This window comes from Pipistrellus kuhlii, unplaced genomic scaffold (genome assembly GCF_014108245.1).
Source record: "Pipistrellus kuhlii isolate mPipKuh1 unplaced genomic scaffold, mPipKuh1.p scaffold_m20_p_8, whole genome shotgun sequence".
NCBI classification, from domain to species: Eukaryota; Metazoa; Chordata; class Mammalia; order Chiroptera; family Vespertilionidae; genus Pipistrellus; species Pipistrellus kuhlii.
The window spans coordinates 48,332,005-48,348,791 of record NW_023425584.1 but is presented as its reverse complement, the minus strand read 5'-3'; the positions used below and the strand labels follow the sequence as shown (position 1 = coordinate 48,348,791).

At 38.7% G+C, this 16,787-nt stretch overlaps 1 protein-coding gene across 4 annotated transcripts in view; it reads right to left on the bottom strand.

Moving 5' to 3' along the window:
* Positions 1–16,787, bottom strand: part of ARHGAP10 (Rho GTPase activating protein 10) — a 237,501-nt gene that overhangs the window by 80,665 nt on the left and 140,049 nt on the right. For 3 of the 4 annotated variants that reach the window (XM_045576261.1, XM_036424950.2, XM_045576258.1), the window contains 2 exons: positions 13,365–13,439; positions 6,573–6,660 (listed from right to left, as the gene is read on the bottom strand). In XM_045576261.1, coding sequence (XP_045432217.1) covers positions 6,573–6,660; positions 13,365–13,439 — 163 coding nt within the window. The remainder of the gene's footprint in view (positions 1–6,572; positions 6,661–13,364; positions 13,440–16,787) is intronic. The other variant, XM_045576259.1, reaches the window with a different exon arrangement.

Sequence of the window (16,787 nt, the reverse complement as noted above, 5' to 3'; positions counted from 1 at the left end):
GACAAATGTCTTGAAAGACACAAACTCCCAAGGTTCCTAAGTACTCCCACATCTCTTTGAGAAACTCAATTTGTACTTTAAAATTTGCCAGAAAGAAAACTCTAGACCCAGATAACTTCACTGGTGAATTCTAGGAAACACCAATTATATACAAATTCTCCCATAAAATATAAGAGGGAGTAATATTAACTCATTCTTTAAAATAAGAATAACCTAAGTTCCAAAATAATGAATATAGTGAATATAATGAATATAGATTAAACTACTCTAAATAAAATATTAGCAACTCAAATTCACAAAGATAAATAAAAGGATAATACATCATGAGCTTATAACAAAAATTTAACTGCCTTAATATTAAAACAAAATCAATGCAACTAACCATTCTAGAAAAAGAAAAACAATAAAAATGGAATTAGAAATCATTTATCCACAAAAAGAAAAACTCTATCATCATCTCAATAGGCAATTCAGGGAAGAAGGAGGTAATTGTTCCAACAAATGGTCCTGGAACAACTGGACATCCATATTCAAAAGTGAAGTTAGATCCACACCCCATATCTTCACAAAAATTAACTCAAAATAGACCACAGATCTAAGTATAAAACATAAAACTATAAAACTTCTAGAAGAAAATAGAAAACCTAAAAAAAAAAAGAAAAGAAAGAAAGAAAATAGAAAAACTGTGTCACTTTTGAATTAGCCAGATTTATTGATACATCACAAAAAAGAAAAATGGATAAATTGAAATTCATTAAAATTAAAAACCATTTAAAATATGATCTTAAAAAGAATAAAAAGACAAGCCATAGGCTGGAGAAGACATTTAAAAAGCCATAGGCTGGAAAAGACATTTTATGTGAGAAAGGATTTATATTCAAAAATAATATAAACAATGACCAAAACACATAAGAGGATAAATAACCCTTTTTTTTTTAATTGTGTGAAAGACACAGACACCCAAGAATACATGTAAATAGCAAAAAAGCACATGAAAATGTTTGATACCATTAGTCATTACGGAAGCATCAATTGAAAAGCAAAATGAGATGCCACCACGGCCCTGGTAAAAGAGCTAAAATTCAGAAGACTGGCCATTTCAAGAGCTGGCAAGTATGTAGAGAAAATGAGACTCTTCCTCGTTGTTGGTGGAAAGGTAGACAAGCACAACCACTTTGGGAACAAGTTTGTCAGTTCACCAAACAGTTAAAGGTACACCAACCATACAACTTAATGTTACAGACATTCGGACTTACCCATGAGAAATGAAAACCTATGTTCCCTCAAAGATTTCTACTGTTTTTAGTAGCTGCATTTTTAATAGCCAAAAGCTACAACCCAAGTATTCATCAACAGGTCAATAAATTTTTAAAAAATGTGGATACCCATACAATAGAAGACTAATTACCAACAAAAAGGAATGAATTATGCTACAACATAATTCACATAAGTGAATTTCTGCTGAGTGAAAGAAGATTTAAAAGGGGAAAAAATGGAACTATATGATAATATTCCATTTATGTGAAATTATAGCAAATACAACGTTTTTTATATAGTGATGAAAGCAGACCAAGCTTGCTTTCTGGAATAAAGGAAGGAAGAAGAGTGGTGTGAGAGCGAGGGATTTCAAAGAGGTATAAGGAAACTGAGGGTTATGAGAGAGCCCCTATTTTTATTATGGTGATGACTTCACAGATACATACACATCAAACTTATCCAAATGTACATTATAAATTGTGGTTTACTGTATGCCAATTATACTTTAGTAAAACTGTTTACAAACAAAACAGATGTAAACATACATTTTTTATATATATATATATAAAACATATATATTTATATATAAAGCATATATAAATATTTATATATAAAAATATATATATATTCACAATTTATAATGGTATAGTAGACAAACACACACACACACACACACACACACACACACAGAGGCATGCCCGCATTGACACTGTAGACTTTGAAACCGAAGTACTGATGAAAACTGTTTTCTTATTTACTCTCTTCCTCCCCTTCACCCCCTACACCAGTGGTCGCCAACCTTTCGAACTTCACGGACCACTGGTGGTGACCACTGCCCTACACTATCATTTAAAGAAGAAAAATAAGATCAATTATACCACAGCCTAGATAAAGAGAGAGAAGTAAACTTATTGGGGTTTTTGTTTCAAAATGAGGACAAGTAAGATGAAGCAAAGAAGGAAAACTGTTACTGGGCAAAGACTGAAAGTTAAAGAGTGCTGAAAAGAAAAGTGGGAAAAATAAGAACACTTAGAAAAAACATCAAAGGAATTTCATTTTCAATAAAAGTGAATGTATCTGAACAGCTTCTACAAGCTTCTTACATCATCGCCATATGTCTGCTAGGCAATGAAGCATAAAAAGCATTAGAGATCAATGTTACTCTCTCACTTCCATGTCTCTCTCTCCTTCTCCCTCTCTCCTTCCCTCTTTCCCTCCCTCTTTCTTTCCCTCTCCTTTCTAAAAATCCTCAGGTGAGGATTTTTAAAAGCAAACACTCAATACTGTTAGTACAAATGACAAGTTCCCCATACAAAATGTGTTATCCTTAGTCACAACATCCCTCAGTTTTCCAACCCAACGTGTTTCTGAGCTACATCTCTTTGCACCCCGTTGCAATCTGTCTGGGACAATAAATCATAATATCAACCAATGCTGGCAAATTCTTCCCCTAAAGTCCCATTCCAATTTGCAGGCTTTTAAAAGTTTCCTCTAGGTAAAATCATTTTACTAAAAGCATCACAAAACAGCTCATTGGTCCCCTCACATGAGAAACTGTTGCAATGAACACATTGCTGAAAGTGAAAATCAGTCAGAGGGCTGGAATTCTGCCTCTCTAAGCACTAAAATGTAAGCAAAAGTTGCCTCAAGTCAGAAGAAAGAGGGAAACACAATATGCATGTCCACTGTACATCTTTTTTTTTCTTCCAGACCCTGGGAGGTGGTTTTACTTCTTGTTTTAGTTTGCCATTTTGGGGTTTGGTTACTTCCCTTTCACAACCTCCAACCCCCCAATCCCATAAGGTGGCAGGGTTACTTGCAGCAAATTCAAGGGCAACAGTGAGAAAAGCTATCTGCAGCTCTGTGCCAGGCACATGTGCCAGCTGGGATTCCAGCCCAGGCAGGCTGGCTCCAGTGCCCACGCTCTTGACCATCACAATGTATTTATTACTCCCTGTGCTGAAAGAAAAACATTTGCTTAGGCCACAACTGGGTAGTCAAAATGAGGTACCTCTGGCACATCGCCAGAAAAAGTGTCAAATCCTCATGACGGCACTTGCAGTTGCTAACCATCACACGGGGGGAAAGATCGGCAACCTCTCAAACATTCCCAGGCACCTGCCAGTTCACGTTCATCGCTTCATCACGTTCACGCAGAACGTGGGGATTGTTAGGAGGGAAGTAGTAGGACACATGTAGCGTCTCGTAATGTTTCCCTGTAAGTGATGTCTGCTTCAAAGTGGAATCTGACAGGATGCAGCAACGTGATGAGAGAGAAAGGCAGAGAATGCAACACAGGACCAGGGCCATAAGGAACAAGCTACAGTGAGTGTCAAGAACCATTCAAACTAATTCCTTACACAAGCCGTTAAAAAAAGAACTATGTGGAGCAGCGGGAACACATGCCATTCACTGCAAAAGAACTGGATTTTTGTCTTTAGTTATCCCACCAATAACTGAATCACCTTGGTCAACCCCTTACCTGTACGCTGCACGAGTTTACTAAACAGTCAAATGAGTTTAAAGCTTCCCCCTAGAGTGGCAGCTCCCTTTGCTAGTCAGTAACATGCCAATTCTTTCTATGCTCATATCCCTCTCCCCTTCTTTCGGTCAAGCACCTAACAGAGGCTCTCCCAACCTCAGCACTACTGGTATGTTGGCCATCTGGGGGAAAGGATGGGCTGTCTCCTGCATTGTAGGAGGTTTAGCAGCTCATCTCTGGCCTTGACTCATCACATGCCAATAGCAACCCCTCCCCTTCTCATGCAATGGTGACAACGAAGAATGTCTCCAGATATTGCCAAATATCCCCTTTGGGGGGGAGGGGGAAGACAAAATCATCCCCAGCTGAAAACTGCTGCTCTCATATTTGACTGACAGTTACAGCTCTAGATGCTGGGAATTCTGCAATGAGCATGAAACATAAGATGACTGTCTTCAGGAAGCTTACATTCTAATCCCAGGCCAACAAGACTCATTTTTACTGTAATCCTCGTCTACACTTGTCAAGCACCATTAATGGCAAATTAGACATAACCTGTGTCCTTCTATAGACTAGGGATAATAATAATGTATTTCATTGTTGAAGAAAAAATGTAAAAGTGACTAAAAACATCTGGCTTAAATAAAATATTCAAAAATATTGAACACCAGAACCTATTGATATATTTTAATTTCATTAAAAAGTAGAATAGCCAGGCAACATAAACCTTCTGATGCAAAAAAAAAACAACAACATAAAGAATATAGCACCACTATGATGCATTCTTACAGTATGTAAATGTTTTTGCAATAAATAACCTTTACCTGAATCTAATGCAGTCTATAGATTTAACTAATATTTTACAGGAAATATGACGGCTAGGGAAACATGTTAAATGACACCATAAGGACACAAAATACAGCCATAACTAAAAAAACACAGAAAACTCTCTTTAAAAATATGACCCAGGCTCACCAACAAAAACATGCTGGGGCGGGGTGCAGAGGGAAGAGAATGTGAAGATTAAAAGCAATTTATAACACATCAACCAGCTCTGGCCAAGCAGCTCAGCTGATTAGAGTGTCATCCCCACACACCAAGGTTGTGGGTTTGATTTCTGGTCAGGACACGTACAAGAATCAACCAATGAATGAAACAACAAATTGATGTTTCAATGTTCTCTCTCTCTCTCTCTCTCTCTCTCTCTCTCTCTCTCTCTCTCTCTCTCTCTCTCTCTCTCTCATCTCCCCACTTCTTCTCACATATCAACCAAGTAAAATGTGTTGGCACTGTTTACATCCTATACTTATTAAAAATATACATAAAAATACTTTAAAAATAAATCAGTAAAAATCTAACAAAGACTAAGTACTTGATGATATTAATTTTGTTAGATGTAATAATTATATTCCTCTTGTCTTTTCTATATGGCCTTTTTTTTTTAATATATTTTTATTGATTTCAAAGAGGAAGAGAGAGTGAAGAAAGAGATAACAATGATGAAAATCACTGATCTGCTGCCTCCTGTATGCCCCCTACTGGTGATTGAGTCCGCAACCCAAGTATGTGCCCTTAACCAGAATTGAACCTGGGACCCTTCAGTCTGCAGACCAACACTCTATCCACTGAGCCAAACCAGCTAGGACATGGTCTTTTTTAAAAGTCCTTATCTTTTTTGATATATATGTTTAAGTGTTTATGGGTGCAACATGTGGATAACTGAAGAAGGCAAGATAATGGGGCCATGAGGATCCATTATACGAAATCTCTCTGCTTTTATATATTTGAATTTTTAAAAATATGTAAATTTTCTATAAATACGAAATATGTAATAAGTTGATTCTAATGTGCTCACTGGAATGCAAACAATATTTACCTGAAAAAAAAGCCTAGATGTTGGACAGAACTGACCCTGTGGGAGCTGTCATGGTTGCCAAAGAAAAATCAACCTCCTCAACAGGACCACAGCTAAGAACTGACTCCAGGATTTTTTAGAATTATATTTTTATTGATTTCAGAAAGGAAGAGATAAAGAGAGAGATATATAAATATCTATGATGAGAGAAGATCATCAATCCACTGCCTCCTACAAATCTCCTACTAGGGATCAAGCCCACAACCCAGGCATGATCTGGACCCAACTCTCAAATCTCCCGGTTCATGCATCAAAGCTGAGCCACACTAGCGGGGCAGCTGCCAGGATTATTTCCCCATTGGCTTATTCACTTCTTTTTTTACTACTTAAGTATTTATTTTTTATTTAACTTCAAGCTTTTTAAGTTATTTGCTTTTTATCAAACCTCAAATTTTTTAATCATTAAACTCCTTTCTTTTTTAGAGAAAGTTTAATGACTTATAGATGATGAACCTTTTTCTAATTCTAGTCCTAAATATTTTCTATAATAAATGGAAAATTGAAGTTTATCTTAAAACCTCAATAAGTAAACATCTTTTCAAATGGCTCTGCATTTATCATTTCAACCTTTAAGATCAAATGATTTAAATTTAAGCTTTAAAAAATTCATTTTATCTGAAAAAAAAATTCAGTGAATGAAATAAATAGCATTCTTCCCCCATTGTTTCATAGTATTTACATCCTAAAGCTCACATTTATAATAGACATCTACTTCTGTACCTCAGTCTGCTCCCTCCTTCTGTTGCAATTTACCTACCTGAAGTTCCCCTACTTAACTCACTTTGTGGGATATTATTAGCTACCTCACACTGTTCTCCTTTTGATAAGGTTTAACTTGACTATTAAGATGTCTGTGCAGAGTCAGCATCGGATGTCCATATCCTCCCTGCTTCCCTCCTGGTCCTCAGAGGAGCTTACCTCAAATACTGCTTCAGGGCACTCGTTATTGTCTTCACTTCCCACTCACTGGAATTCTCCAGGTCCAACTCATTGCAGGTTTTTACATCTAGTGAGCAAGCAAAAAAGAAAAAAATAATTAAAACTTTGAACATTCAAAGGCCCTCTTGACTGGCTCACAAAGCTTTCATTTATAAGCGGCCAAACCACAAGTAATTAATTCTGTGGTTTCCTATAAAAACATTATATACCATTTCTTATAATATTGTAAAAGCTATGACCTATTATTAGACATTTCTAACACTTCAGAAAATCTGTCGTGGAGATCAAAATAAGAGAATCGGGATTGGGCTGAGAGTAGAAAGGAGCTCGACATAGTATAGCATTTCAATAGTGACTACTGCAAAGCATGGATAGCTATTATTATATGATCAATATTATTTTCATTATTCAAGCTGTTACTCAGTAGCCATGGCTTAGAGCAGTGGTCGGCAAACTCATCAGTCAACAGAGCTAAATATCAACAGTACAACGATTGAAATTTCTTTTGAGAGCCAAATTTTTTAAACTTAAACTTCTTCAAAATAGACTCGCCCAGGCCGTGGTATTTTGTGGAAGAGCCACACTCAAGGGGCCAAAGAGTCGCCATGTGGCTCACAAGCTGCAGTTTGCTGACCACGGGCTCAGAGAATGGGGCATTTGCAGTGTCTGTACACTATCAGTTGTTCAGGTGGCACTGTTGCTGTCACACTGCGTTAGGACAGGAAACAGGCAGTGTTGTTAATGGCAAGATGACTACCCTGTTTCCCCGAAAATAAGACAGTGTCTTATATTAATTTTTTCTCCCAAAGTTGTGCTAGGCCTTATTTTCAGGGGATGTCTTATCTTTCCATGTGCTAGGTCTTATTTTCGGAGGATGTCTTATTTTTGGGGAAACACGGTATTAGAATAGCAAAGTCAGTGGGAGGAAAGGATGAGTTTGGCCCCACATGTCTAAGATATGTACTCATCATATCACATTTCTGAAAATTAATACGTGATCAGTCAAAATAGAAGTATGACGACACACAAACCTCAACAGTCATTTGTCGATAATCGTTCACATTAATATTAGAATTGATACACTCATCCAGGAAACATTTATTGGAACCCCCTGTGTGACACTTCTGACGTTCACTCTAAAATTAAACTAGTTTTCTTTGTCCTACAAATGTGTTAATGATGTGTTCTTCCAAATGGCCTTTCAAATAGCTAATAAGCTCAAAGAAGACATGAGGCTTTAAGAGAGAGAGAGAGAGAGAGAGAGAGAGAGAGAGAGAGAGGGAGGGAGGGAGGGAGGGAGGGAGGGAGGGAGGGAGGGAGGGAGAGAGAGAGAGAGAGAGAGAGAGAGAGAGAGAGAGAGAGAGAGAGAGAGGAGAGAGAGAGGGGAAGGAGGAGAGAGGAGAGAGAGGAGGAAGAGGAGAAAAGAGAAAAGAAGGGAAGGAGGGAAGGAGGGAGGAAGGGAGGGGAAGAGGAGGAGGGAAGGGAGGCAGTGCATTCTGAAGAGGAGACAGTCAGTCCTGGATGGTGGGGAAGGCCGGCTCCCGGAGCTGGATGGGATCTCTGGTCTTGGTAAGGCTGGGCTACCATGGCTCATGTGGCATGGCCACGGGGCAGAGTGCAGCATTGGGATCACAAACCCAGGCTGCAATCTCTGAGGAAACCCCACTGCACACACATCAGTTCCAAACCCATCTGAACTTGAGGCCCTCACCTGCAGGAAGGAGGTCATGTAAAAACTCTCAGAGAGCATCAGAGCAAATCAGAGATGTGACATATTTAAACATGTTATTCAATGACTAGGTAATTGCCAACACTGAATCACTACAAGTATCAGCAGTCAGCAGTCGATGGCAATACTGACCTCCGAAGGAGGGAGGAGCAGACGGGTTATAATGCATGGTCTCAAACAACCACTATAAGCATGTCTGCCTTTCTGCACTCCCGTCACACAAAGGAGAAAGAGGAGATGCATGGAGGGGACTCTCCCTCACTCCAGAGTGACGTTTCAACTAAGACAAAAAAACTCTTCCTTTCTTTTCCTCCCTTACACTGCACTTGTCTATCCAGGGAAGGTGACATCATGTTAGTATTTCCTCTTTAAAAGCACTAAAAAGAAAAACCTGTCAAAATGGGACCACCCTATGATGTCATCCATGCCACCTAAAACATCTGAGGCTTGGGTGTGAGGAAGGGTGGATGACAACTCAATGTTATTCTCGAACTTTTTGAAAATCAAGTAAAACAGGAAGTGATGGTTATTTCACAGCCATAACAGCGGACATATGAAGTCAATTACTCAAAAGTCTGGAGACTTTTTAAAGCGCTTCAGCAGTTCTTGATTACAGCAACTGACAGCGGCATGCAATAAACTACAACAATGGCAACTGACACTGATTACATTTTGATCAGTTCCTACCATTCAGGACTCATTTGTTACTGAGCTTGTCAGACAAGCCACAGGTACATTCAAGAAATGAAATTAGGCAGTCTGATTAAAGACGCAATCCTTTATAACTGGGACTAAATAATTCTGTTCTAAAGGCTGCGCCAACCAATTACTTCAGTAACTGAATATTCTCTCTCTCATTACATCAATTATTTAAATCTCATTTTAACATACAAGTCAGATAACATATTCAATCAACTTGCTCCCAGAAAATCACCCTTTTTAAAACCTTCTGAAGGAAAGGCTTCTGAATGAAACCTTTTATTTTCAGCTTTCTACCAAATTAATATCTATATTTTGAGAATCATATTTTTTTCAATGAAAAAACAACAACACATCTTTGGATTCATGGAACAAAACGTAGCTGTTAATAACTATTACATTATAACTCAGGAGCTAATAACTACATTGTGTCTACAGTATTGATCCTCCATTAAATGTTACTGGTTTCGAATAACTCAATCACTCATAGCAGTTTTTGTGTGTGGTTTTTTTGTTTTGTTTTGTTTTGTGTGTGTTTTTTGTTTTGTTTTGTTTTTTGGTGTTTTTTTTTTTACCATCAGTAGATGCCCTGGGACTAGATAAATGTGTTAATTTATTTGGGATTCAAACTTGAAATGCATTGGACTGTGCCATGGGAATATACGTCCTGTTGTAAATAATGTAAACATTTTGCTTCCTTTCTGACCAAGGTAACCACCTGGTGGACTACTTAAACATTTAAATTAACAAGCACAGATCCAAACAGTTGGCTTTTTATTTGGATTATGTTTCATAATTTTATAACTAACAAGTGGTCAATTTTTTAAAAAACAGGAAATTTCCAGCCCAACCTAAATGTAAGTGTTGGCACTGCCTGGGGTCTCATTTTAAAGTACTTAAGAAGCATAGTTGAGAGTGAATTTTGAAAATGATTTTTTTTCCCAGCTACTAGTTTACTTTTTCGCCAATCTATATGAAAAAGTTGTTCTACAAAGAAGCTAATATTTTAAAAGCAGTTTTAAAAAAAATTTTTAAACTAATTTTTAAATTAGTTTTACTTGTTTTCTATGTTTCTATGTTTCTCTGTCTAAACTTAAAATTATCCAATCTTTTTTTGCAAATTAGACTTATGTAGAAATCACCACCACATTCACCAACACACACAAGCTACTATCACGTTTTCTCACAAGTTCCCCCCTGCTCTGGTATTTTCATTCCAAGTGGGGAAAAAGGCAGAACACGTGAAATTCTAACTCTTCTCAGTTCTAAACTACCCATAACTATTGTAATTCATCTGTTATATTCTCACCCCACTTACTAAAAAAATGACTCACCCAAAGACACCTCATCTGATACTTCTCCCTGCCTTTCCCAACTGCTCTCTCTAAAAAGCAAACCAACAAAAAAAACCAAAACTTTTTTGAGACCAAGTGCGCCCTCTGTTGGAGCCAAAGGGAAGAGAAGGAAGATCATCTGTAAAGGGAAGGCAGGCAAATTGTTCACCTGAGCATCTTCTCTTGGGAACTTAAGAAGCTTGGTCCAGGGAAAACTAGGGGTGGCTGCTGGAGACCACTACCCTCTGTGCCCAGGCCTGGAAGGGCACTGCTGACTTTCTATTGTCAACTGCCATTATATTTCACACGGGCAGACAAGAGAGAAGATGGGATGGGGAAAGAGGGGAAGGGGGGGTGGGGAGAAAGCAGGAGGAGAGGGGGAAGGGAAGAAAGAATAATAGAAACATTTTTTTTCTCTTTTAATATTAAATGTGAAGGGGGAAACATATTGAAAAGGGGGAACAAGTGAAGAAAACTTGCAAGATTTGAGCAGACATCCTTTCTTTCAAAAACAGCCAAACTTTTACATATGAGTATTTAAGGAATACTCAAAATATTTTAAACAGTACAAAAAAAATGTATGTAAAAATGGCAATAATAGAAAAATAATACCAAAGAATTACCTTTAAGAACTAGAAAACTAAGTAAATCACATTTCTTCTCAAAAAGTATAAAATGACTTGAAACTTTTTCTCAGATACTTAAAAATTATATCAATTTTCATTTGTACATAGAAAAATGCATCACAAACAAAAGGTGCTTTGAAAAATTCAAATTTGGAATAAACATTACCTGGAGGAATAGTCATTTAAAAAAATAAGTGCACAGTACTACAAATGAACAAACTTATCAGAAGTAATTATCTAGAGGGAGGAAATATTGATTGGTTTAAAAGTGCAATGTTAAACATCTGGCAGATTCAGCCAATTTCTTTTTCACTAAAATATATAATCTTAAAATAATGTATAGAGATGGGGAAGTTGGAGAGAAGGAATGTCTAAGAATTAGTTCTATACACGGCTGTTGAGAAACTTTAAAATCCTTTTTTGGGGGAGGGGGGGTAGAAGTATTTATTTGAATCTGAACACTTAACCAGAATGAAAGACATATCTTAAAGAAATAGTAAATGTATTAGGAAAGTAAATCTATTTTGTTAAGAGCTAATGTTTGAGTTGGTGAGAAACTAATAATAAAATATTAATGCTAATAAAAATCCAAAATTTCTGACTGACAATCTTAAACTTATACCAGGAATTACAGATTAAGTAGAATAATTTATATCTCATAGCCCCTCTAAATGAATTGATACTTAATACAAAAGCAACAAGCCAGTATCTTTCCCTCACATCAATTTTCTAACTTCCTCTGTTTACCACTGAAAACACGGTCTTTCTTTGCCAGCCACATAAATGAGGCTGTCACACTTGGGTCCTGGGCTTCTCTATTCTGAGTCTCTCGGAAATCAAAAATAGTTTTCCAGGTCATGAGTTTTTGAGGGCTTCGATTATTTTAAAACACCTTGCAAGTGAAGGGCTGTCAATGAGACATTTCCCAGGAGCAAAGAAACTACCCTTCGAGTTCAAGGATACAATCACATGGGGTTTTGTGAGATTAAAAACAGACAGACAAATTGGGGGGGAGGGAGCAATTTAACCCTTGAGGGTGGCCACAGAGGCGCCCTGCTGGAACTGGCCCTGAATATGAACAGAATAAAAGCAGTGGCAGGATCCTCAGGACCCACTGACTGCCACAGGGTGCGCCCGTCGGCCAAAAGCCCCCCTTCTGATAGCAGCAGCCTTCCACTTCTAATCATCATAACACCATCTTGGAAATGAGGAAAGTGTTTCTAATTTTAAAATGAACTAAAAGCAGATGCTATAGTCCCCATTAAACTCTTCCAGCTGCTACTGAACCACTGGCAACCTGAGCCTATTTAATTTGGAGACCGCTAATGGCAAAAGGGAAAATCTGACTGCCAAAAGGGCAACCCAAGTTAAACCAGGGAGGCAGAAAATAAAGCAGCTTATGGGAGGGGATGTATTCTAACAAGGTCTCCACCTGATGACAGGAAACTCTACCTGTGGTTAATAGCTTAAAAAAAACGGGGTTGTTGTTTATTAAATCCTTCATTCCACTACAGCCAAACAAGCAATCCTATCTGTGACATCTCAATTAATGATTTTATTCATCTTGGTTTCTGCTTCCTAAAAATGAGTCTTTGCTACAATGCTTTGAGATGCAGATAGGTTTAAATGCATGGAAGGTACACCTGAGGGCACTGTGAATTAATTAAAGAGAGATATCACATTAATTAATATTTAGCAAGGTCCTAATGACATGCAGGCCCTCAAGCTCCATGAGCTAGCATCACTCCTCCAGAGGCAGTCTGCTCTGGGGTGGGCAGAGAAGCGGGCATGTTATAGGTGGCTCTGCCCTGTCAGCTGTGTGCAATGGAAAAGCGCTTTAAAAGTCATCCCAATAATGTCTGGGGTGATAAAATGCATTCATCTTCTGGCTTCCTTTGGTCTGTGATGCCAGAGAACATGGTTCTGGAGGTGAGCCTGGTGCAAACTACAAACAAGTCCCTGTGAATACAAATGGACCTCTGAGAGCCAGACTCTTGCTGTCAAAGGACAGTTTGGAAAGCTCCATAAAAATAAGCACTTCCCCAAGGTCTTGTCCAATCACATGGACTGTCAGGACTCTCGACAGCCAATGCGGAAGCCACACAGAGGCCTGGCTGCTACTTTCCTGTGTGATGGAAGCAGAAGACATTCACCCATGAGCTGCATGCTTTTCTTTTCTTGCAGTTTTTAGTAAGTCAAGGGGAAGTGGGTCATCTGTGCTGATGCAAACACTACTTCTGAGATTCAACTGGGAGAAAACTAAGCTAGGCAGCAGCAGAGAATGGATTCACAAGGATGCTGGACGTGACTATGAAACATTAATTCGTGACGTCAATGAACATAAACAAATCATGCATGGAAAATGATTAGAAAAGAGGCATACCCATCAACAAACTGAGAAGTCTCTGGACCTTTGAACTCACCCCCACAACTCTGTACAATCCTTGGTCATTTATACCTATTGGAAGAGACAAAACGTTAACGAAATACGAGACTGTCATGTCTTAAAATCTGTCAACAAACAGTTGCTTTCAGAATCTTTGCTAACTCACATTAACAGCATTCCTGTTGAGTATAAAAATAACGTTTTACAAAACCCAAGTGTTTACTAACTTGTTGAGCAGCTTGGTATTCATAAGTTATGGTTGGAAAATCATGTCATAAACAACGTTTCATGTGGTCAAAATGGAATGAATTCATGTCAATGAAATTAGTTAAGCACTACTCATGTATACCAATATAGTGTGTAAAATATACAACTTTCATGTTTATTATGTGTACTTTTTCTTGACATTTTCTTCTTTAAAACTTCAGCCTTATATGAACAATATGGTGCTGCCTCAGCCACTGGGGCTCAGTTGGTTGAGTGTCGTCCTGTAACAAGACAGCCGGCTCCATCCAGGTCGGCCCATGCTGGGGGTTTCAGGCTCGACCCCCAGAGGGAGCGAGCAGGAGGCAGCCAATTGACGGTTCTCTCTCACTGATGTTTCTATCTTTCCCTCTCCCTTCCTCTCTCTCTCAAATCAATAAAAAAATATATAAAAATTTAAATATATAAATAAAACTAATAGAGTGCCGATTAATACTCAGCAAAAAAAAATCACTATTTGGATGATTTTTGAAGACCACAGAAATGCATTTAAAACTGTGGCAGAGCTGGTTTTGTTGTTCAGAGCTGTTAAATGCATTGTCCGATGAGAAACTCTGAATTTTTAAATAAGCATCACTCATACTCTACATCTAAACAAACCACTTCGCTGCATTTTCTCTCTGTAGAGACCTGCGAGCAAAGTATCCCTGAGCACAGCAGGCATGAAAGAAAGGCAAGAAAAGTTACTGTCAAACGTTAAGTATGTTGAACACATAACCTTGTTTTGATGCTGATTAGAATAAACCAATTGTAAAAGGACTTTGGGAGGCAATCAGGAAAATTGTGAGTGGCATTAAGGTTATGTCAAAAAATAGTTTATATTTTTTAGGTTATATACTGAAAGGAGGGACCTGTGTTAGATACACTTTAAGAAGGGGAAAGGGATAGATGAAGCAATTGCAGCAAAATCCTGTAAGTCACCGAGTCTTAGCAACAACAAAAATGGGAGTTCATTGCACCACTTTCTCTACTCCATCAGAAAATAATGACTTCCAGAACATGTGACTTATTTATTTCTCCCAAGAGTTCTAGATTTCTGCCTGTGTGTTTATTCTCTGCACTATGCATGCTGAACACACCGGGCTGATGAGGAGATGACGCCTCTAATCTCCAAAGTTTTCAAAACAAAGAAAAAATGCACCAAACAGACCATGACATTTGCCCATGGGAGTATACTCTTTTTTTTAAATTCTGTATTAAAGTATTACGTGTGTCCTTGTCTCCCCCCGCCCCATTGCTCCTCCCACCCCCCCCACCCCTGCTCATGCCATGCCGCCCTGGTGTCTGTGTCCATTGCTTATATGCATGCATACAAGTCCTCTGGTTGATCTCTCCCCCTAATCCCCACCCTCCCCTGCCTTCCCTCTGAGATTTGACGGTCTGATCAATACTTCTCTGACTCTGGATATGTTTTTGTTCATCAGTTTATGTTGTTCATCATATTCCACAAATTAGTGAGATCATGTGATATTTATAGTTCTCTGACTTATTTCACTTAGCATGATGCTCCCCTGGTCCATCCATGCTGTGGCATGAATGGTAGGAGTTCCTTCCTTTTACTAGTATAGCAGTGTAGTATTCCATTGTGTAGATGTACCACAGTTTAATCCACTCATCTCTGGTGGGCACTTAGGCTGTTTCTAAATCTTAGCTATTGTAAATTGTGCTGCTATGAACATAGGGGTGTATATTATCCTTTCTGAGGGGTGTTCTTGATTTCTTGAGATATATTCCTAGGAGTGGGATCACTGTGTCAAATGCAAGTTCCATTTTTAGTTTTTTGAGGAAACTCCATACTGTTTCCCACAGTGGCTGCACCAGTCTGCATTCCCTCCAGCAGGGCATGCGTGTTCCTTTTTCTCTGCATCCTCGCCAGCACTTATCATTTATTGATTTCTTGATAATAGCCATTTTGACAGGTGTGAGATGACACCTCATTGTCATTTTTATTTACATCTCTCTGATGATTAGTGACTCTGAACATGTTTTCATATGTCTCTTGGCCTTCTGTTCTTTCAAAAAGTATCTATTTAGGTCTGTTGCTCATTTTTTGATGGGATTATTTATTTTCCTTTTGTTAAGTTGTATGAGTTCCTAATTATATTTTTACTGATTTCAGAGAAGAAGGGAGAGGGAGAGAGAGATATAAACATCAAAGATGAGAGAAAAATCATTGATTGACTGCCTCCTACACATCCCGATTGGGGATCAAGCCTGCAACCCAACTATGTGCCCTCGAACCCGGGACCCTTCAAGTCCACAGGCCAACACTCTATCCACTGAGCCAAACCAGATAGGGCCATACTTGCTTTTTGTCTCCCTGCCTGTAGTGACGAAAAAAAAAAAAAAATACTAGACAGACTCTAAAGAAATGGATTCAAATCACAGCTCAGTCACTCCTGAGTGGAGAGCTTGGACTAGATTAGAAAGCTCTCAGTCTAGATGCTGCCTCTGCGATCACAGACAGCAGCCTACACCCCGTGTTGTGCTGGGAAGGGAAAGAGGTGATGTCCACACGTGTTCTCTCAATTACTCAACAGAGCCAAGAACCAGAGAGCACAGGCCACCCCTTCCCTGCAGACAAGTCTATTCAGAATGGAGAGCACCGAAGGAGCAGAGAGGCACCTTCCTGATGGGGAAAGCCCACTGACTACAAGGGAGGAGAAAAATGCAGGTCAGTTCTGCCAGGAATTGGAAAAAAAGGGGGGGGGGGAATGTGTCAAGAAACACAAAACTCAGAGTCTGAGCCTGCTGCGGGAGGAAAGGCTGAGCTTCATTCCTTCCTCCTCCCGGAGGCCAGAAGGCCACGGCCGTTTAAAATGCCAGAGGATTCCCCCTTCCCGGCCAGTACTGCTCTATTTGAGAGACCTGAAATAGTCTGTCCTCGGTGCCAGAAGCCAAAAGAGCAAGCCATATTCTACAGTCAAACAAACGTGCCTGAAATACACGGAGAAATTAAATTAAAATGTTACTTCAGCAATAACAATCACTTTGCACTGGCAATTATTATCAGATAATTGATCAAGTTCAAACTCATCATCCTAAGGGAAGTAGAGTTAATTGCTAATGCATAATAAAAGGTGCAAGGGGTAATGAATGCTACTCAGCACAGCTTTTATTTTTTTTTTAATGAAATTTAAATAAACTTTGTACAAA